Raw genomic sequence first — 22,562 nt, forward strand, 5'->3', positions numbered from 1 at the left:
GTTGCAGTAAGGTTTTTTGTCTGGATGGAAGAAAGTTGACTTGAGGCAATTTTCTGATTTCTGACTCATGGTATGTAACGTGTTCTCATTGCACACCCTACATTCGAATGTGCCATTATAGCTGATCACCTCAGACTTTAGCTCACTAGAGGAAGGACTTCTTTACCTAACCTTCAGCTTGGGTTTTTTTGGGTTTTTTTGTTTTGTTTTGTTTTTTCCTCCTGACAGCTTTCTAGAGTATTTTGCATTCTGGTCCAGAGAAACCATTTGCCAGCCATGCTCAGCAAATACAGCAGAATTGGACAGATATCAGTTAGCGATCTGTTCACTCCATCCTGTTTTAAAGGCAAAAAAGATGCACCCATTACTGAGGATATGGGAGTGTTAAAGAGAGGCAGAAGGCAACATCATTAAAACCCCACTGTCTAAGCAGATAAAATGCCTGTGGAAGTTGGCAAGAGTCACAACTCTGTGGGGAATTCCACTTCTTGAATAACTTGCTGTTCCAGTGATTCACGTATCTATAAATCTTATGGGCATTTGACATGGGTGTATTTGGGAACACGGAGAAGAGAATGATATGGCTCTCTTCTCCCTTGGTCCCTGCTTTGCAGGGAAGAAGCCTGTTTCTGTAAGCATGCTGGTAGCCCTGACCCTTCAAAGCAGACACTTGCCTGATTGTGCTACTGAAGCTTGTGCAATGGATAAGGTAGACTTCACCATTGCCTTCTGTTTGTTGTGAGGCTAAACTTACAGTATGCTGAATATCTACTTTTGCCTGCTGGAACAGCTCTTTTGGTCTTCTGCGTAGTTGTAAACTTAATTTCAGTCAGTCTGTGTATTTGATTTTTGAGTCCTGGAATGCATTCGCTATATAGGGATTCTCTTGTGGAGAATTCAGTTTTTCCCGTGCTTCCTGCTACCCGTCGAATATTAGAGCAGTGGCATAGTTGGGAACCCTGGTATCTTCCTGCAGGCTTGTTCAGTGCAGATGTGGAGTTCAGCGCAGTGCTGAACAATGACCTTTCCTGTCCTAGGACTCCCAAAGCAATATCAATGCAAAATTTGATAAAAATTCTTATGCATGGTTTTGAAAACTCTTCTCTAGCATTCCTGTGTTTTCCTACAAGAGTAGGATTGTGGTTTGTTCAGTGCACCATGAAGTCTGCTCTGTGCATGGATTTTTGTCCACTGTGTTGTTAGGTGTTGCCCTTCTCCTTCTAAATTTTTTGTTCTGCCAGTCTAAATATGTGCCTCCTCTTTGGATCTGTCACCAGGTGATCTCTTTCTTAGATATTTTTAATCCAACTGTAAAAAAGCAGTTCTTGAATATCTTTAGTTCATAGTTCAAACTGAGCAGTTGTTGTGTCCCAGCTCACGGCAGCCTTTGCTGTGAAGAACTGCATGTGCTTAGGTCTAGAATAATAAAAGTACGTATTTTAAGAGAGGCTGGTAGTAGCCCAAGAGCCAGAGCCAAATTCTGTTTCTGATTTCTGCCTTTATATCCTTTGCTGAACTGCTTCAGAGTTAATTTCTTTGAGGCAATTTATAGCAGTAGTGAAATGCTGTCCTCAGCATCTGTCAGAATTATTGCATTTTCAGGTTTTTCCTACTTCTGACTTTTTCTCCAAAATATACTTGCACTTATTTTTATTTTAACTTCTATCTGTTGGCTTCTCTGAGCATAAACCACAATTTTAGGCACATCCTTATTTAAAATGGAAATAAAATGGTATAGAAATCTCCTGTGAATTACAAGAATTTGTTTTGACCCAGTTCGGTTTTATTTCCTTTGACAAGTGGTCTGTCCTCAGAGTACCTCTGTCTCGTGGGAGTGATTTTGATGGATGTGTATAAAAGGCGGCTTCTAGTTTGTGTGCCCTTAAATGATGGTTACGATCAAGGTGTGAATTGCTGCACGGACCAAGAAGGATGCTGTGCTTCTGTGTGCAGCCCAGCTGGAGAATCCCGCAACACTCATAACTACCCTGGGTGGGAAATGGGATGCGTTGATCATGTCTGCAGACCTAATCCTGGATTTGTTGTCTTAGAGGTATGAGCCATAACTTCAGGTTTGCTCATTCCTCATTTTGAGATACTGCTCTTGATAAGCAGGCCCTCGCTTCCCCCCCTACACCACTGCCTCTTGGAATGTTTTCTTATCACCTTTTCCTTAACAAGATATTCCAATTGCTTCCTTGGTGAACAAGAAAAAAACGTAGGCTGTGTTTTGCTGTAAACAGCAGATTTCCTTGTTTTCATTTGGCTGCAGACATCCAGGCTGCCTTTGCAATTGGGACAAAAGGGATGTTATGTGCAAAGAATAGTTAACATGCTGGGGATTCTCCCGTGGTTTGGCCACGCTTGCTGCCCTGTGGAAACTCCGCGGTTTCCAAGTGGGATGCTCCTGTGCCTGACCTGCTGTTTAAAGCTGCTGCCCTGCGATTTCTATTGCTGGGGGGCTGCCCCTTTTCTCGGGTGAAACTGGTGCAGAGAGGGGATGGTGTGGGGAGGGAGGGATGGGGGAGAACAGACCTTGTAGCAAGAGTTATTCTTGACGGCTTTCTCAGTTACTGAGCAGCTTTTCCTTGGAAGTGTCATGGGGCTGTCTGAGAGGACAGCAAGTTGTTGTGCTTCCTAAGATGTCAAACAATGATGTTCTTGGCCTTATGCCTTTAACCTGTTCTCCTCCCCTGTCATCCCCCCCGGGGAAAAAAAAAAAAAGAAAAAGAAAAAAACCGCACAAGAAAAAACCCCACCAAACAGAATATCAGCTAGAGCGCATTCTTGATGGAAGGTTTGAGCCTTTGAGCTGCAAGTTACCCTTTATCATTCCCAGTCCCTGCACTGTTAGGGATTTAGGTGAGTGCCTGTGGATGTCTTGCTGAGAGGAGGCTCCCCAAAACCCCAGGCAGTCCAGCTTTTTATTTCTTATTCTGATTCACCCAGTTACTTCTTTCACTAGCTATTGTTAGTTTACTTCTTGTTTTCTCCTTTTTCTGCTTCTTCTTCCTGTAGCTTTTCCTGTAGTTTTAAGAAAAATGTTTCTCTGTGACCCCCCTCAATTTGGGAATGGAGTAACAATTGCATTTTCTTCCTAGCCGGGGGATATATTTATCCTGTATGTCTTTGTGGTCTGTACTAGAGAGGTGTTCGGATTACATTATTCATCTGTTTAGCTGCAAGATTTATCTGTATGCAAGCAATCCCTTAAAAAAAAAAAAAAAAAAAAAAAGATAAAATAGTGGGATGGTGGCCAGACTCAGTGCATTCAAAAGTACTGCAAAAGTCAGAGGAGAAGGATTCCCCTACCTTTTTTCTTTTTTTCTCCCTCTCCAGTTAGAATAGCATTGAGGAAATGGAAGGCGCCTCCGTTGGTGTTCCCCTGCCTGAGCACCGAGCAGAACAGGGGGACGGCTGCTCTCTGGTGAAATCGTGCGAGCGACAACCTGCCATTTGAACAGAGCTCGCCTCTGTGGCAAGGTTTCATGACTGTCCTGGGCAATGCTGGAAAGGAGTTGTGACAATCAGATTAATACGGCAAGGTTGAGGGGATGTCAGGCAGGACACCTGCCTGCACGGGCAGGAGCCCTGCTTTGCAGTACCAAGGGCTGATTCCTCCCTGGTGGCAGAAATGTGTGTAGCGAAGTTACAAAGCCTGTGTGAGACACCTAAAATTTTTCACGGCCTCTATCTTTATTTTATTAATTCTCATAAAGTGTGTTTTCTCTTTGTATTTTCTTTCAGATGCCAATAAAGTTGGCTTGTTATTATTTTGGGGGTTTTTAGAAAAAGCTCTCATATAATACTAGTGGTTATCGAAAGTACTTTGCTTATCTGGTATGTGGATAATCAGAAATTATTAATAACAATTCTGGATGGTTGTGATTGCACTGTTATCAGGAGAGTGGGAAATATTCCTGCTAATGCACTCTTTTGGCTCATGTAATGTTTAAGTAGGGCATACTAAATGTTACGTATCATGTGCTGAACTTCAGCCTTTCAATACAGACATTGCAAAATCAAAGGAAAAATAACATTTAGTTGGCACCGAAATGTTTTTAAAAAAATACTTTGTGTGTTCTTTTTTTACTTTTGCTTTTTACCTCTGCAGAAGGACCAGTTTCTTAACAGGAAAGGTACTGTTCTCCCTGCAGTTTCTTTCTAGACTGTGAATTTCCACGCATAAGGGAATTTCCCCTGACTCGGCACCATGTATGGCAGAAAGTGCATTGCTTTAGCCTCATTTTTTAGGGCCAGAGTGTTAAAAAGGTTACGGTGAGAACAATGGTGAGGGGAAAGAAACCCAACACCTCTGTGTGTGCCTTTTCATACTCCCTTAGGACTGGTGCCTGTCTGTCTTTGCAGAGCCTGCACCAACTTGGTTCTGCCTGAACCGGAGCAGAGTGTTAACGAGCCCTTCTTCTCTTCCATTTTCCAAAGCTTTAAAATTGCAATTGGTGTGAAATGCTGTGGACTCGGGGAGTTCACAGCAAGCTGGTATATATCCAGCATACTGTAACCTCTCTGTGTCAAATTTGGAAGGAGGAGGAGGGAAAGAGTCCACGTTCCTAAGGGACTGGTTAACATCAGCATGCTGTGTCCTGTTAGCTAACTGTCCTGCTGCGGTTAGTTACTGCTCTAACAAAGCTGGTCATTAGCTGCTGGAACAGATGATTTCTAGAGGATTATTTGCATTACAGAATTTAATGCTTTTTAATAGCAAATTTTTAATTAAAAGAAGAGTCCTTTTGGAAGCAGCCTGAGCAGCTGCAGCTGAATTCTGCGTGTTTAATGTAATTAGAGAAACAGCTGGGGTGGGAGCTGAGCACCCAGCTCACAGGCAGTCACAGGTTGGTGGTGGCTCCTCATGGGACAGGCGTCCTGAGTGATGCGCACTGGGCAGGAAGCGTCCTGGCGCACAGCCGGGCTCGGAGGTGGTGGGACAATCCCCATCTTGGCTGCCCGGGCTGGTGAGCAGCTGGGGAAGTGGGGAGTGGGTGGTAGCCATCTGCGTCAGTTCACTTGTCACTTGTGCTGCCACGGACGATAGTGCTCAGTTTGCAGTCTGTCGGGCCGTGTGTGTGTGTAACTATAGTTTCAGCATCTCCTGGCATGTTGGAGAATATCTTTAGAACAGGGCATCAGGCAGGTTTTTAGCCTCCAGTTTTACTCTGCTGCTTCTGGCATGAACCGTCCCTTGAAATATTCCCCTTGTGGTATCTCCTACCTCCTCCCTTTCTCCACGATACAGGCAAATGTCTGATGTCTGGTTGGAAACTGCTGAGAAGTGAAGCTGTGGCTGTTTCTAATGAGTGGCAGACCTTTAAATAGCACTGTTCAGTCCAGAAGATCCCAGAGCACTTTTGAGTTTGCACTACTAAGACTGTGTGAAAGAGTTACTGCGTTGCGATTACCGTGACCCAGGAGACAACCAGAAATCTCTGTTGACTTGTATTGGCTCTGCTGCAGGTACTGCAACACAGGCAACTTAATTTGAGAGCCCAAATGCTATATAATCACAGCACGTGATGTATGTTGGTGCAGATGTAGTTCATAGAATGGTTTGGGTTGGAAGGGACCTTAAAGATCAACTAGTTCCAAACCCCTGCCCTGGGCAGGGACACCTCCCAGCAGACCATGTTGCTCAAAGCCCCATGCAGCCTGGCCTTGAACACTTCCAGGGATGGGGCATCCACAGCTTCCCTGGGCAACCTGTTCCAGTGTCTCAGCACCCCCACAGTAAAAAATTTCTTCCTAATATCTAATCTAAATCTTTCAGTTTAAAACCGTTTACCCCTCATCCTATCACTACTCTCCCTGATAGAGAGTCCCTCCCTGTCTCTTCTGTAGGCCCCCTTTAGGTACTGGAAGGCTGCTATAAGGTCTCCCTGGAGCCTTCTCTTCTCCAGGCTGAACAACCCCCACTCTCTCAGCCTGGCTTCATAGGAGGGGTGCTCCAGCCCTCAGAGCATCTTTGTGGCCTTCCTCTGGACTCAATCCAACAAGTCCATGTCCTTCTTATATTGGAGCTCCAGAGCTGGGCTCAGTATTCCAGGTGGGGTCTTGTTGGCTAATAGTGTCCTTCATGTTCCCATAATATCCAGATGCTTTACAGTTAGGAACACCAGTGAACCTGGATTTAGCAGACAAGATTACCCTATCCTGTAGCTTGAACACCATCCCTAAGGACAGGCAAAGACCATTGGTATGTAGGAGCAAGCATATTTCAGCCCATGTTACCTTTTCCTAAGCAGAGATGAGTAATTGCAAAGTGAAGATACTGGGAATTGTCCCGTGAAATTCTTCTTCTGCTTGTGTTCTTGCCTTTTGCTGTGACTTTGGTAACTACTTTGCTTGCAGAGATTTACTTGCAGCAGGTTGCCAGAAAGCACCCTGTGTTACAAGAGCCTGCCTGCCCCAACCACAGGCTGAGCCCCTAGGCAGCCCTGCTCCGCCCTTTGCTGTGGATGTGGGATACAGGGCAATGTTCATCCTGGGGCTTATGTAGCAGGCATTAATGCTCCTGGCCTGTTACGCTTGACATAAGAGTAAAAAGATAATATTATTCAGCACACTGGGCAGAGTGAAGGGAAGATGTGGGTCAAATCTAGGCTGGGCATAATCTGTGTTTGTGACTCCAATATCAATTGGGCTTTTACACGTGACCTTTTAAAAATGGCATGCCTGTTGCTTTCTCATGACTTTTTATGTTCCTGTAGTTCAGGTGGATTTATAAAAATTGAAAGCTCTTTTCTGATTTCTTCAGGATCCACTTCAACTTTTGCAGTCTTGCTTTGCGTGACTCAGCAGCGCTTTGCATTGGTTGTGAGGCTGGTACAGTGTGTTATGAGGGAGACTTTCCTCTTATGCTCAGTTGCTTCATATCATGCTCAGGCATCAGAGAGCTGTGGCCACCTGCACAGGCTTACTTTATTCAGACAGGGAATACAAACCACATGGCATGACTGTTACTGTATTGCTGTTTCTCACTGAAATGCTTAATTTTCTGTAGTTAATATCATAGCTTATTAATGTTATTTCTTTCTAAAATAGAGACTGTATGTGCATGAGGATTTTGAAACACTTTTGAAGTATCAGCTTGAAGTTTTGTTCTTGAGGCAAGATTTCCAGTGAGACTCTGAAGACAGCAGGCAGAGAAAAGTAATATTCACAGCAGATGTTCTTAGAAAGCACTTGAATTCCTGGTACCCAGCTGCTGTTACGTTCAGTAACTGCGGCACATCCCCTTGAGCCACTCACTGTAGTGTCAGGCTCTTCGCAAACGTTCTGGATTGCGTTAGGGCCTCGGACCTGACACACACACCCACACAAGACAGACAATAATTTGCGTAACTTGCATCAGGCAGTGTTGAATATCTGAGGTTTTGGGGAAGAGGAGTGATTTGGTCTCGCTGTTTTTCTGTTGTCAGTTATTTTTCCAAAAGGCCAGCTTTGTGGGAGATGCTTCCTGTACAGGGTAAGACCAGTTTACCTGTACCTGGAGAGGAGACTGAGGGAAGAAAAAGATGCTTAAACCAGTTAGGTTGTGCCTTGTGTGTAGTGACGCATTGCAGCTGTGCAGAGTTACAGGGGTGCATTCAAAATTGGAGGGACAGTTTTAGGTAGCAGTCTCTCATTACCCTTGGCGGAGTACCACTACAGTACCAGATTCAGATTCTTTTTTTGTGACATGCTGAAAAGATTGTTTCATCGAGATGCTGTACAGAAACCACTGCTTATTTCTCCCAGAATGTATGTGCTTCTTGGAGATGCTGTCCAAGTGGTGATGTAAACTTTCTGCTGAGCAGCCAGCTGGTATTGTTGCAGAAGATGTTTCTACCTAACAGTCTGCAGCTGATTCTGCTCCTTCGGATAGCATTTGTTCTGGCACTGCTTACTAGTGCTGTGTTTTTTTATTTATTATTTCCGAAGTTATCTGTAATACTTGATAGTCTTACAAAATTAGATGTGCTTATGAACTCTTATGAGCCCTCTGTTCTTTGTGTGGATGGGACTTTTTTCTGTGCTCTGACTAAAACCTTGGGTAAAGTCTTTCGCCATATCCTGTAACTGATTTAGTGCCTCGTTGTCTGACTTGCTTCTGTTTTCTTTCTTACTCCTCTCTCCTCATCTGTTCTTGCTAACCATTTTAGCAAGTGCCCTTTCATCCATCAGAGAACTTTGACAGGGGAACAGTCATCAGTTGACCCTGGCTGTGCTGTGGTGTTGGCAGGGACTGATTTCCTACATCTGTAAGAACCCCTGTGTTAAGAGTTTTTGGTTAGGAAGGAAAAATAGTTTGAATCGGTGCTTCTGGGCCACAGAATCAGTTAATAGAAATAATCTACCTCATCTTCTGGTGAATAGAATGAGATCAGGTTCCTTGGCAAGTACTGGATTCTTTTGTAGTTTGGTTGTCTTTTGGAAGACCCTGTGTTGCTGTTGTGCAACTTCCCTGTTGCTGCCACTTGAGACTCTTTTTGTGATGTGTGTGTTTGGCTGGCCTGCTGCACTAGACATAGTCACTGATGTCTCCCCTGATGAGAGAAGAAAAAAAAAAAAAAGGGTGTTCGGTAATATTTCTAAGGAAAGGTTAACTGGATGAATACTGTTACTTTTAATTCTCCATTTTATTTATCATGGGTAGTCAGTTTTTGGGAATCCAATCCTTTACCCTCCAGTATCTACGTAGGATTATATGTTTCACCCTCTCATCAACAAGTTACGCAGGTATGAGCAGCCTGCGTGGGCTCTGCTCAACTGCTTGGTTGAAGCTGGACTTGTGGTAGTAATGGAGATGTTAGATGGTGCGTCAGGATCAGCAGCCTGTGGAACAAATGGGATCTCCTTTTCATGGGAAAATGTCTGGAGCAGAGGACAAACCCAGTACTTGGGTTCCTGGTACCCGCTCTTGGAACTGGCCATTTGGGAACCTGTGTCCTGCCTTTAGAGGGCACTCACATAGGACATCTTTAAAGCAAAGAGGGCTCTGTACTGTCTGGAAGGTGGAGGTATCAGATGTTTGCGTATCTTTATGATGAACGTTAACAAAATGTGGATCATATTTGTGAACCAAAGTGGAGAGGAGGCCAAGAAACTTTTAAAATGCTTTTATCCTTGATATGAGCTAAAGGTGGTGGAGGTACTTCTGAATATATGTCATTTCATGGGCTGGCTGAATAGTTTTGGAAAAAGCAGATCATGTTTTTTAAGATGACAGTCCCTGATAGTTAGCACTGTATTGGAGAGCAGAGCGTTTGAACTTGTATGTCAGCAGAGTTAACTGTGGCATCAGAGCTGCCAATTGCAGTATCCTCGCTGGTCAGAGGTCAGCAAAGCGTTAGGGTGAAAGGGCACTGGGTGCTCTTGCTTTTCTGCTACTGGGTATTGCTTTTGTTTCTTCTCATCAGCATCAGTATGAAATAGGTGTGGGCTGGAATTGAAAGTCACAAGGTTTGCTATACGCAGAGTTTTCTTAATCCTTTTTTACTCCCCTTATGGCTGCCCCCCTTCACACCTTAAGCCTAATACTTTGAGCTGTTGCTAATTATTCCTGTGCAGGGTAGTGGGGCCCACTGTCATCTTTTCTATAGCGTTTCTGGGTTTTGCTCTTCTACCGTTACTCCCTGAACTCTGTTACCTCAGCAGATTAAATCCTGGGCAGATTTTGTTCCAGCATCGCTCTGGGCCGTCGTGAGGACACAGCTCCCTTGTTAAGTTAATGACCTGCGTCCTGCCTCCAAGGCCTTCTTTTGCTGTGCAGCCCTAGGGTGATGTACAGCGTCAGTATTTATGAACTGTCTCTGTCCTCCTGTCATGGTTCCTCACCTAAGGACGCAAATAGTGTTTTACCGTCCTTGAAGGCTCTTTCTGCTGCCTCTGCCAGTCTCTGCCAGCTGAATTGCTACTTCCTTCCCTTTTCCTAATGTATCTGACAAAATTGCTTTCCTCAGGACAACAAAATAGCACCAATCAGCTATTTATGTTTTATTTTCTGATGTAATTTGCTGCCCGCATCTTTACGTCAAAGTTTGTCGTTCACTATTTCTCACTTCTACCTGCAGGTGTGTTTGCTATTCCCTCTTCATGGCCACTGCTCTCAGCCTGCTGGTGGCTGTGCTCCTCCTCTGGCAGGATTTCATTCGTGCCGCTCTTCTCTCCGCTTGGTGTTTCTTGCAGCGCTTCAATGACCAGGTGCCAGAGGAAGGAGAATGCTTTTTCATGCACACCAAGCGTCACCAGACATGACCTTATTAGCATATTCAGCTTTCCTTGAAGTTTCTCCATCTGTTCCCTCTTCATAAGGTCTATTCAGAGACTTTTGCCCATGTCCTGGGCCTCAGCTCTTGTTCTTGTGCCTGTCTCCTGCATTCACCTCAAATAGTCTTGTGCACTGGGGTGAAAACTGCCCTGCACTGGGAATCCAAGTGTCTGTTTCAGCCGCTTCCCATCTTGTCTCCAGTCTTGAATGGAAATCTTTTCTCCTAGGAAATACCCTTCTTGCTTGCTTTTTTGTAATGCTGCCTCTGCTGGTTTCTGCCAAGGCAAGTTTTCTTGTAAACACAAGGTTGTATTGCAATGAAGTTATTACAAAGCCAACTAAAACTGCCTACTCGGAAGATTTTATTTTATTTTTTTGCAGCAAATGATTTGGGCAACATAGTTCTTAAAAGTGATGTGTGTCTGTTTTCGTGCTGTAGGAACAGCATGTTGCACCTGAATACTGGTACTCTGACTGTACTTGCTTGTTTACAGCACTGGGAGTGCTCCTCCCAAACCCTGCAGTTGGATGCAGTAGAAATGCTAAGGAAAGGAAATTGATCAAGGGACCAGCCCAGAGAGTTGTAAATAAAGGCAGAAAAAATACAGGAAAGTACAGGAAGAAAGAATGAGGAAAGAATGAGATCCTTTTAGGAAAGGTAGTGGCAGTGGTCTCTGCGCATCTTTGCCACTCTCAGTTTTGAGTTTGTGTGTGTTTGCGTGCATGTGGAAGGGTGTCTTAGCAAAGGAGAGCTGCAAGGAGGATTAGAGGAGAGCATTGAGAACATTTGCAAAAGCTGTTCCATATGAGGTAGGAGCATGTGCCAAGTGCTAGTTTGAAACATTCCCAAGACAGTGATGGTAGCTGACGTCATGCGCCAATAAGAGGTGCAAACTGACCTCTTGATACTGGCAGAGAGAAAATCATGATGCTGGGAAAAGTCAAGACAGGTCACCTGTGTTTTATGTGGAAGAGAATGGAAGGCAGAGAAGAGAGGCAAAGGTACCATTAAAGTGACAGAGCAGGGTAACGAGATTTCTCTTGTAGGGATGAGAACAGTAACGTTGCTTTGGTCAGTACTCGATCACAAGGTGTTACAGTGACTGAGACCCAGTCTAGTCTCAGCTAGTTGCTTTAGTTGGGTGAATCAGTAGGGAAAGACTATAGACAGTTATGTGAGGAAGACAACTCGTCCTAGTCAGAGCGTGTGGGTTTAGGAATTGAGTCAAATAGGATTGCAAGCTTATGACTCTGGTTGGCAGGGAAAATAGTGAAGTTTTCCAGCAGGGGCGAAAAGTAGGGGGTAAGTAGCAATATGAAATGAAGGGCTTAGTTTCTCCTCTTGGGTTAGAATTAGTGCCTAGGTATCCAAGAAACATCAAAGAAAATGAGATTTTGATTCAGATGGGAGGAAATGGCACTGTGCTGGCTGTATAGATACAATAGTTATTGCCCATGTGTAACATGAGGAAGGGAGGATAGAGCCCCAGAGACCCCAGAATACCAGGGGATAGGTGGCCCATCATGGGGGCAACTCCCGTCCTGCAGGTTAAAGGGGTCAAGGAAAGGGAAAAAATAGGGTTAATTTAGGCAATAGGAGCAGAACTAGGGGGGCATAGGTAAGGAAGCTGAAGGAGAATGAAATTTTGAGAAGGGGAATGTGATCAGATATGTCTGTGGTAAAAAAAAGGTCAGAAAAAAAACGAGAGAAGAAATTCGTTCTGAATTTTGGGTAAGGATTTGGGTTGTAAATCAGATTGAAGTGAGGAAAAGAGAGTAAAGAGAGGGAACTTCACAGAGCCTTACATAGGAAGTGCAGAAGGGAGATCAATAGTGCTGACATGCAGGTGGGGTCAGAAGGAAATTTTGGGGTTGGGGCCTTGTTTGGAGATTCTGAAAAGGGTTTGTTTTGGGAAATAAGAATGGGTGGGGAGAGCTGGCAAAACGTGAGCATGGAGGAAAGAGTAGGCAGATGTGAAAGGAGGGTACTGAAGCGTTAGAGAAGGAGAAAGAACAGGAGGTCAAAGATATTTAGAGTTTGTTTTGGCGCTGGGGAGGGGTGGGTGTATGTGAAGGACACCCATCTGTTCCTTTGAGATAACGGAAGGAAATAGGTCACAAAGCGAAGGGCATGGGGAATTAATAGACTGATTGGGTTGAGGGAGAACTTGGCTGTGTGCATGGGTTTGATTTGTGAAGTGTCATATTTGTTACATTCTCTGTAAATCTCCATTTCTTGATTATGTTTTTGCAGTGCGGCTCCATGACAGTATTTCAGAAGAAGGTTTCCATTACCTCGTCTTTGATCTGTAAGTGTCTTTCTTTGGCTTTGATGCTTCACCAGTGATACAGACACGTGGACGGTTTAGTAAGAGTGGAATAAAAAACACCTGCATTAATATAATTCTCCCTTTCTCTTTTGAGACCTGTAGATACCTCTGGCCTATTTGACAAAAATCCATTGACTGTGTGATAGGGGATGGACCAGGAAGGCTCCTGGCAGCAGGTGTAAGCGCAGGATGGCAAAGGGCAGCTATCCTGTATAGGGAGGTTGTTTGACTTTTGTCTCTGAGGCAGCCGGGAGGGGGTCAGAGGAGGAGTTCTGCCCAAGCTCAGCATAGACTAAGCTCTGTAGAGGTGCAGGGGCAATTTGTCCCCAGTGTGTCAGCAGTTGGTGAAATGGCAGAACCGAGGGGACAGTCACATGGACGTACCAGTGCTGGTGCCATGGTGCTGGAGCTCTGCCCTGGCTCCCCTGTGCCTCAGGTCCCCACACAGGCTGCGGGAAAGGGCCCAGACAGGCGGCCATGTACGTCCCATACAGCCTTGAGTTAGTCGAGCATGGGCTTTGTAACCTCCCTTGTTCTCTTGCACTCCAGGGTTACTGGTGGGGAGCTCTTTGAGGATATTGTTGCCAGAGAGTACTACAGTGAAGCAGATGCCAGGTAAGACTGTTTCCAGACCCTTCTGTGTATGTGCCACGTGTGTTGGCAAGTGGAATGGGTTTCCTGACTGCTGTTCTGTGCACAGCTTTGTTCTAACACTCTTGATCCCCATCTGGAAAAAACAATTCCTCTTTCTGCTATTAGCATAAACTATTGTCACCAGTCAGCCTGACTCACCGCAGCTCTAGCCCTTGCTGCTTGCAGACGCTGCTCTTCACCACTTGCAGACGCTGTGCTCTTTGCTGGGAGGCCCGTAGCTAACGGCTTTGTCTGCCTGACCTTTCTGGAGGGTGGTGACGGTGTGTCCTTAGCGAGCAAACACAGGGGAGAGCTGTCCTGTGGCTATGAGAGCACTGCCTGCTTGGCCTCTGCCTTCTCCTGGTAGGGGTTCCAGTGATGTGCTGTTGCTGTTGGGCAGACCCGTTCAATTCGCCTGCATCTAGGTGATGGTTGACGGAGGAGAGGGGGCTTTGAAGGCAATGTTTCTGTGGAAGCCCTCTGACTGTGAGCTGGCTGGCACAGAGAGAAAAGGCACAGTATGTGAGAGCAACCTTCATGTTTTCATGTTAAAAACATTTAGAGTTATACCCTTCTTTTTCTGAGTGTGTCCCCTCTCTCCCTTGTGTGAGCTTCCTGAAATGGCCTGCGCTTGTCCCTTTGCGGTTTATGCAGCAGTAGCTGAGGGTGTTCTCTGACCTGTGCGTCTGCTGGACATGCAGCATTTGGAATCAAAGCTGGGATTAGGCAACTCCTGTTCTGCTTTAGCATGGCCTGGGAGTGGCCTGATGGTGACATTTCACCCCTGCTTATTCTGCAGCCATGTTCTTATTCCATCCTAACCCTTGCTGGAGTAGGGATTAGGGGAGCCGCGAGAGGAGAGCGGTCAGAAGGGAGTAGTGGGTGGTGCTGCAGGGTGAGCTTGGTAGGCAGTGCTGCGAGGAAGATCATACTGAGTGCAAGGAAGGGAAGAGTGTGACCCGGTGTGTTAGTGTAGGTGTTTTTGTGGAGCCTGTGGGTGCTTATTTGTTTTCCCTGTGGTACACTTACAACCTATGTCTTCTGGGCATTGCATGATGCTTTCATATGAGGCATTGCACTGCGTGCTCTGCCATGAGCCGTCTGCTGATGGGGAAGACCAGTGGGCTCGTTTCTGATGGTGCTCCTGGCAGAGAGGTCTGAGGGCCCTGTAGGAGCTTTCAGTGGGGTGTACAGATGTTGTAGGCACAGCATTTCGGACAGATACACAGTCACTCAAGCCGTTCTGCCTTGAAGTTGGGAAGTTTTGAGGTTGTCAATCATCTTCCTTCCCCTTGACCCTCTTGCCAGTGCCGGTTCCCTGAAATGTTCAAGAGCTGGCAGTGACGGACACTGCTCAGGAAAACTACGGCGGCAGGATTAGGGGAAAAGGTGAACTGTCTGTTGCTCTGCGAGCCTTCTTCAGGGTGCTCAGCCCTCTGACTGTCAGCCGGTCAGGTCTCCAGTGCCCATAAGATGACAGAGTGAAACTCCTCCCTTTCTCTCCCCATGCCGAGCTGAATTCCAGAGCAGGCTGGGAGAGCAAGGGAGCGAGGTCCGTGCCAATCCGCCGCGCTTGGCTCGCCTGGGACACCTCACACTTTTGCCATTTTTGGCCAGAAAATCTCTCTCGCTCAGACTCGACTCTGTTCTAATTATACATTTTTGTTTTGGGAGCGGGGAGATATTCATGGACTCCGACCCTGAGGATTGTACTGCCAGCTCCAGAGGGGTGGGGGTAACAAATACACAGTGCTTCACCTCCTCTCCTCTTCCTCCCCTCACCCTCTTCCCATCTTCTCCAGTCGCCAATTTCCCTTCCCTCAAATATTTCACTCATTTCAAATTTGTTCCCCTGGGATTTGTAGAATTCGGTGAGGGGCTGACCGATCCGGCAGTGAGGACACAGACCCATCTCAGTTGCCCCCATCTGGGTGCTTACTGCCCAGCCCTAGTGGTCAAAATCCCTACTCCATTCCACATTCACCCTTGGTAGCTGAGTAAATGTTTAGCAGAGGAGATGCTTTCAGCCTGAAAACACCATGGGTGTGTTGTGCTGTCCTTATGTGGCACGTATAAATAAAATCTTGCGTTTGCCCCTGTGGTTACAGCAGTGCGAGTGGCAGCGACACGGTTTTCTGTGAGCTGGGGGAGGACAGCACACTGCACTTAACAGGGAATGAGTCTGCTTTTCAGATCACTAACCGCTTAAGTGGGATCTGTACTTAAAAGGCAAGCGGGTGTGTGCGCGCATTGTGTATGTAAAGTGCTTGAGATGCTGCTCTGAAAGCTTTGCAAACTGGCAGGCACCCAGGAGGCGTCATCCTGAATTTGCCAGGGGAGGCTGCTGCTCTCTTAAAAGTTTATTCTTTGCTCAGGACTATCCCAGCTGAATGTTTCCTGGAGCAATTTGGTCTTGCTTGCCTAATCTTGGCTGCTGTTTGCAGACGCTGGTGTGCTTCTGTTCTCGTGTGTGGGGTGGGTACTGTTGGCTGAAGGGACACGTGAGATGCTTATTGTGATGGGGAGGAAAGCAAGGAGGTGATGGGAGGTAGGAGAGAGGCTTTGTGATCCTGCTATAAAAACATCCTGTTGCTGGTGGGGCTGGGGATGTCCAGCTGTGACAGTACTGAGCTGTGGCATCCGGTGGGCATGATGAAGAGATTCAGTCTGGGGTCTTGAACTCTCCCTGGTACAAATATAAAAGTTAGGGAAATAGTTCTGGGATGAGATGAGATGCCAAGTGTATGTGCATTTTTGAATAACTCACTGTCCCTCTCTTTGTCTTGCAGCCACTGTATTCATCAGATACTGGAGAGTGTGAATCACATTCACCAGCATGATATCGTGCACAGGGACTTGAAGGTAATATTTCCGCCGTGCCACAGAGGCTGAGGAGAGCAGCCAGGGGATCATTGGAAGAGGCAAGACAGGAATACTGTGTTGCCAGCTGGCAGGGGTTTTTTTGCTTGAACTGGGCTCAGGGGTTCCTGAAGCACAAATCTGCTCCTTTGGAGTTTTCTAGAGGGTGTGCTGAACTCCCGAGGAAGTTTTCAGTCTTCGTGAACCTTGCCAGCTCTCAGCCTCTCTGAGACAGCTCCAGGACAGAGAGCACTTGGAGTGCAGTAGGCTTTCAGAGAAACTTGGGTAGGATTCATTATAATGAAGGACACTTTCTAGTCTGCCATTGAAGAGATCTCTGGAGACCTGGGGCAATCTCTGTTCAATCTGCCGGGATGAGTTTGTCTGCACAGAGCATGTATATTTTTATTCTGCACTGTTGCCAAACACATGCCATTGGGCTAGGGCAGAAACACACAACAGGAATTTTTCATGTTGTTTCTTTCTTCTTTCATCAGTAGAAGCGCTTTTAGTCTCTCAAACCAAAATTGCTGTCCAGTTAAACACTGGATGAATCAACCATTTGCACATTATAGCACATCGATAGACCCAGAACCCCCACAGGGTAGTTACTTAAACTCCCTTCCCACGCAGTGCCAGCTGTACTGGGAGCTGGGCAGGCTCCAGAATAAAGAAGTTTGTGCAGGAAGGTCTGCCTGCCCTGCAGCCCTCTCTGTCTAAAGTGGGAATGGTGATGGCCACCAGTGGTCCAGTTAAATTAATGCAGGATGACACCTGCTACTAGTGTTGGTTTTGATTTGTTGTGCAGCATAAAGGGAAAAGCATAAAAATATTTTGCAGAGAGCAAGGTAAAAGCGTGTTGCAAGCTCGGCTGCAGTGTTCCCCCGGGGTTTTGATCTACTGGACAGCTGTTAACCCTTGGTGTTTCTGGCAAAGTCCCATGCAACACTTTTGGCCTTCTGATTCAAAGCGCTGTGAAAAGGTGCAAGTGATGTACTGCGAAATGGCTGCTCTGGATTAGAGCTGACACCTGCTCTTGAGAAAGCAGCCTCCAAGAGGCACTACTGCCCAAAATTAGGGCCTTTATGAAAATCAGTAGTGTTTTCCAGTACAGGATGGTGTAAGTTTTCCTTCGCATCCTGTGTTCAGATACAATCTGTTTCCTTCACAAATTTTGTTTGTGTGAAAGTTGTGAACTTGTTTAGAACTTATCAGCTGCTAGACACTCCCCACTGTAGTTAATGTGTTTCTTCTGTCGCTTGCTCTGATTCACTGAAACTGTCCAGGCCTGAGGAGCAGCCATTCCATTTAGCAATAAAAGATCCTGTGCTCTTTATTTAATATTTAGCTCCTTGCCAAAAGCTTGGCCTTTAGGATCAGTGTGTAATAACTGCAGAGCTTGCTTCAAGTGAAGTTTTGTCTTTTGCACCTCCCTCTCATAAGCCTGTCTTTTGGCTCTCATGCTCTTAAAGAACTTCAAATGTTGAGCTGCCCATAGGGACTGTAAGAAATTAGGGAATGCGTTCACATCTTACCTAAAAGTATGTGAAACCTGAAACAACCCATATGTTGGCAAACACGCACATGGGTAAGCACCATTAGCCTTAAGGTGTTTGTAGCTATATTTTAGAAGCAAAAAATGCTTAGCTAGCACAAGCCTGGCCTAAATTTCAGTATTTCTTAGTCAAGCCAAGCCCAGGTGTGATCTAAAGTTGGGAGGAATTTTCGGAAAACTTCATTGGTCGTCTGCTTTAGGGACTTCTTTACACTGGTGAATTTTCGTCAGTGTAGCTTGATTAAGGCCTTCTTTTCCACTCCCATATAGTGAAAAGCTAGTAGCATCCACATGTATTGAGACCCGGTTCCCCTTCCTTCCATGCTGCTTATGGCAAGGAGTGTGGTGGGCAAGGCTGTTCTCCCTTCATTTAAAGCAGAAGCAAGACACACGCCCAGTACTTTAAGACAGGTGAATGAGCAAAGCTTCTTGTTCCTGTCAGGCAGAACAGGGATAGGGGGTTGCTGTGGGATGAAACCAGTAAGCAGGCTGCAAAAATGACCTTCATCAGATTTGTGAAACTGAGCCAAGCTCCTACTTCTGGATTTCCAGGCTTCCATCTTGCTCCGTTAAAATCTCAAGTTGATATGAATTGCACAAATGACCAGAAGAGAGTAGGATAAGTCACGTTTGTCCTGCCTGTCTACAGGTTGGGTTTCCTGCAGAGCTGTCAGAGCCACCACCTTAAAAGCTTTGGGGCTTCAGAGGGTCCCATGTAACTGGCTGCTCTGGTGCTTCAGAGAAAGCTGCTGACTCTCAGTGCAATTTTTGGAATTGTGTTAGGCCTTCTGCTGAAGTCCTCTGCTGGGACGCAACAGAACTGTGATTCGAGTGAGATTCACGTGAGGCGGAAATGTCGGGGCAAAAGTCTGTCTCCCTTTCCTGGCACATGGGGGAAGTGACACGGCTGCTTGTCATATAGGTGACAGCAGCAGTAGCAAGACAGCATATTTTATGCTGCTGTAAATATGTAGCATGAAAAAACAGCTTACAAGAATACTCATTGCGGTGCTGCTTATGCCAATTTGAGGCTGATGCTTTTTCTGTAAGGGATGAAAGCTACTGCCTATCCAGATGATGCCTTCCCACATTGCGGCGCTGTATTTGGCAGCCCTTATTAGCATCATATTTACTTTTCCAGTGCCTTGGGGACTGCACAGTGTTCATGGGGAGAAACTTCACTGCAGATTGTATCTACTGCATCTTCTCCCCCTTCCCCACCCCCACCCCCCCCAGTTACTCTCTGCGGGGATGACAGAAACGAATTTTGGGTTCTGTGCTGCAGGAACTGTACTGCCAGTGCCCTCTGGTGTCAGCATGTAGCGTATGGGCTGGGCTGGGAAGAGGCTCTGGCTCCCACAAAGGATTTGTGTTAGACTTGAGGATTTCCTGCCACTCTGAGTCAAGGCCATTTGTTGCTGTTGCTTTGCCTTCACCTGAACAGCTTTAGTACATGCCTGCTAAATTCGGTCAGCAGATTCAATTTAATGATGGGAATACTGAGATAGGAGACTTTAACAAGGATGTCAGTCTTTGATTCTTACCCCCTTTTTTTCTTTCTTCTCTCCAGCCTGAGAATTTACTACTGGCAAGTAAATGTAAGGGTGCTGCTGTCAAACTGGCTGACTTTGGACTGGCTATAGAAGTCCAGGGAGAGCAGCAGGCCTGGTTCGGTAAGAGTGTTTGAGCTTTCCCACTTTTGCTCCTCCCTTTCCAGGTGGCTGGTTGAGTTGCACCCTCCCTGAGCGCTTTCTCTCAGTTCTTCCAGTACGCTTGTGTGTATTTGGCATTGCTGCTTCCTTTCCAAGCATCTCGGCCTCTGGGTCCTTGGGCACAAGCCTAGGTGCAATAGAGGAAAGAATATAATAAATAAAGACAGAGAAAATGGCTATGTATTTCTCTATTTTTCTCCTCCGTTTACAGTGTATGCCAGTGTCAGAGATGAATGCAGCTGCTAAGTTTAGACCCTGATCTGAACTTTCCTACTGCTCAGGAGTGTAGACATCTGGAATTTTGTTTGGTCATTTTACAGAAATGCATTTGACCTGGCCTTCCTCAGGCACATTTGGATCTGGTCTTATCTTTGTTTAGCTAAAACATAATTAGAAATGAGACCTTCTCAGGCTAAACATCATCTCTGAGACTCTGCAGTGCTGCAGAGATTCTGGAGAGAATCTCCTGGTCTTCTCGTGATCTGCCCACACTATTTGGCAATCGGATGTGTCCCATCTGTGCCTTGTGTTTTCAAACTCCAAGCCATTATATGTAACAATGGCTGTACATGTGCCTGGCGTACGAGTCTGTGCTCAGCTGGTTGACATGGTCTCTCTTTTTTTTTTTCTGTTTTTCCTGCAATACGTAGACACTTGATCCCATCTGATTTTATTTTTTTGTTTGTTTTTTTGTTTTCTCTTTCTGTTGGTTTACCAAGATGTAGCTCTAGCAAATATGGGATGAAGGGTGGGAAATGGCTCTTGGAATTTGCTGGTGGATTTTGTGATATGGCAAGATCTCTTCTGCGTGGGTACTGTGAGTACTTCACGTCATCCATTTCCTTGCAGGGTTTGCTGGCACTCCAGGCTACCTCTCCCCTGAAGTCTTAAGAAAAGATCCTTATGGAAAACCAGTGGATATATGGGCATGTGGTAAGATTCTGTCAAAACGTTTTACATTTAAACAACACCGTTTCATGTAGAAGAGCAATCAATTCTTTATAACCTGTTGCTGGGAGGGTGCACAGTGCTCCTTCTTATTGGGTGGAGAGGAGAAGGCACACTTGAGGATAAGAACCTTGTGTAGATGGAGTTAATACTGGAGCTGAACTCATTTGATTCTGGCTCCTAATCCTTTCCTCAGGCCATCTATCAGATGTTTGAGACTCAAGAGAGAGGACCTGTCTATGCTTTGAAGAGTCAGTTGTTTAGATAACAATTTCCTATATACGCTAACTATGTAGAAGATGAAATACTTGAAGAGAGCTGATTTTTTTTAAAGGAAAAAATTAAGCGTAAATGTATCTGGGACCCATAAGTTTAAAGATACATGATATCAGTGTTGCCTGACATAGGCTAAATGGTTCTCTGCAGGCCAGGAGTGTTAGCTTTGTCAGTGGCATTTTTGTCCCAAGATTGTGCACAGTAAGCATCTAAAAGCCTAGCCTTTCCTAAAAAGTCCCTTGCTGCCCAGCAGCCCCAAGGGATGTGGCTTTATTTTATTCTGAGAGCCGCTGGGAGTTGTGTCTCACCAGCCATGATAGCCAGAGGAGGGTAGAAGGACATCGTGCACCTTGTTCTAGCTCCTAGCAGCTGATGTTGAGCTGAACATGAAGTGCCAGGGTGAGGTTTAGCAGAGGAGAGTTTTTTACTGTCTTTTTCTACCTTGGAAGGCTAGATATTATGGCAAATGAAGATATAAAGCAATCGTTGCCTTGGGGACTGTCAAGAGGGAAGGAAGAGGGGCTGAAGGAATAATTGGCGTATTAGCCTAACCATAGTGTATCTGTGTCTCTCCCTCCCAGGAGTGATTCTGTACATATTGCTAGTGGGGTACCCTCCCTTTTGGGATGAAGATCAGCACAAACTCTATCAGCAGATCAAAGCCGGAGCCTATGACGTAAGGGCACTTTCTTGCTGAGTACCTGCATGGGTGTAGAAGCCATCCAAAACATGGCACTATCTTACTTGGTGTCCAGCAGCAGGCCCCAAGCTACTGTGTAAAGTGATGTTTGGCGTGTTCATACACCTCGTTGTCTTCACTACCTGGGATACAGTCCTGTTTGGGGCTACAGAAGGGATATGTGGAAAGCATCGCAGTGGGCACCAAGATGTTGCTGGTCATTAGGGAAATGCAGATGTGGAAATGCAGATGGTGGGAAACAGTGTCTTCTAGTGCATTTACCACGAAGTGCTGCAGATGTAGCCAATGCTAACTTTCAGGGGAGCAGAGGAAAGGTAGAATGCAGGAGCCTGTCTTTATCAAGGCCTAATTAAAAGTATGGGGAAGTAATTTGTTGAATAATAGCTTAAATTATGGTCTCTGGTCTCCTCTCTGCCATAGTGGAATTTCTTCCAGCCGTGGAAAGCATGGAGCCCAGTGAGAAGACTGAATGGCAGGGGCCTTTGGAGGGGTGGCTTTGTGGTGGGCATCAGTGTGGTGGACTGGAGACTCTGGTAAAAAGCCAGGCAGTTCATGGAATAGTTCTCAGAGCGTGGCAAAACTGAGATGTAAAAAGGTGCCTGAAGGAGAGGAATAGCAAGGAGATTATGCAAGGAGCCAACGTGGTTTGGGTACCACAGCTTGAACGTTTGACATAAATTCTTTCATGTAAGGAGAGGCTTGGGAGGGAAGAAGGAACTCCTGGAAATCCTAGCTCAAAACCTGTGGGCATGAATATTGTAAGAGGAAGTTGAGGAGTTCATTTTTGTACACTGTCTTGTGGTTTGCATTTAAAAAAAAAAAAAAAAAAAAAAAAAGAAAAACTAGCGAGGGTTCTGCTGGACCCCAGTTACCTCCCAGCTTCTGTGCCTGAGACCATGAGAGCAGCTCTACTGGTGAGAACAAAGATCTGCATAACCCCGTGTCCTGGCTCAGTGGCTTCCTGAGTGAAAGGAAAGTGATGTCTTTGTACTTGATAGCCTTAAATGGACTTGTGTTCTTCTCTTGCCTTCCTGCCCCTCTTGTTTCTGTGCTGCTTGTTGTCATTTGAAATGTTTTTGCACTAATTATATCAATGGGGATTTTCAAATTACTTCAAGGGTTAAATGTCTAACTCGTTCTGTAAGTCACGAGGAGTGAAGTGCCTGATGCCTCCTACCTACCTGTTGTTTTTGAATTCTTACCTCCAATGGACAAGTTGCAATACATTCCTCCCCCATTTTGCCTGGTAGAAAACAGCTCAAGTTTTACTGGCTTATCTGTCCCT

General features: G+C 45.7%; 1 protein-coding gene across 11 annotated transcripts in view; it reads left to right on the top strand.

The window, feature by feature from the left end:
- Positions 1–22,562, top strand: part of CAMK2G (calcium/calmodulin dependent protein kinase II gamma) — a 121,749-nt gene that overhangs the window by 57,046 nt on the left and 42,141 nt on the right. For all 11 annotated transcript variants that reach the window (XM_054207016.1, XM_054207007.1, XM_054207006.1 and 8 more), the window contains exons 4-9: positions 12,519–12,573; positions 13,144–13,209; positions 16,017–16,089; positions 19,212–19,314; positions 20,203–20,286; positions 21,159–21,253. In XM_054207016.1, coding sequence (XP_054062991.1) covers positions 12,519–12,573; positions 13,144–13,209; positions 16,017–16,089; positions 19,212–19,314; positions 20,203–20,286; positions 21,159–21,253 — 476 coding nt within the window. The remainder of the gene's footprint in view (positions 1–12,518; positions 12,574–13,143; positions 13,210–16,016; positions 16,090–19,211; positions 19,315–20,202; positions 20,287–21,158; positions 21,254–22,562) is intronic.

Source organism: Rissa tridactyla, chromosome 6 (assembly GCF_028500815.1).
Source record: "Rissa tridactyla isolate bRisTri1 chromosome 6, bRisTri1.patW.cur.20221130, whole genome shotgun sequence".
NCBI lineage: Eukaryota > Metazoa > Chordata > Aves > Charadriiformes > Laridae > Rissa > Rissa tridactyla.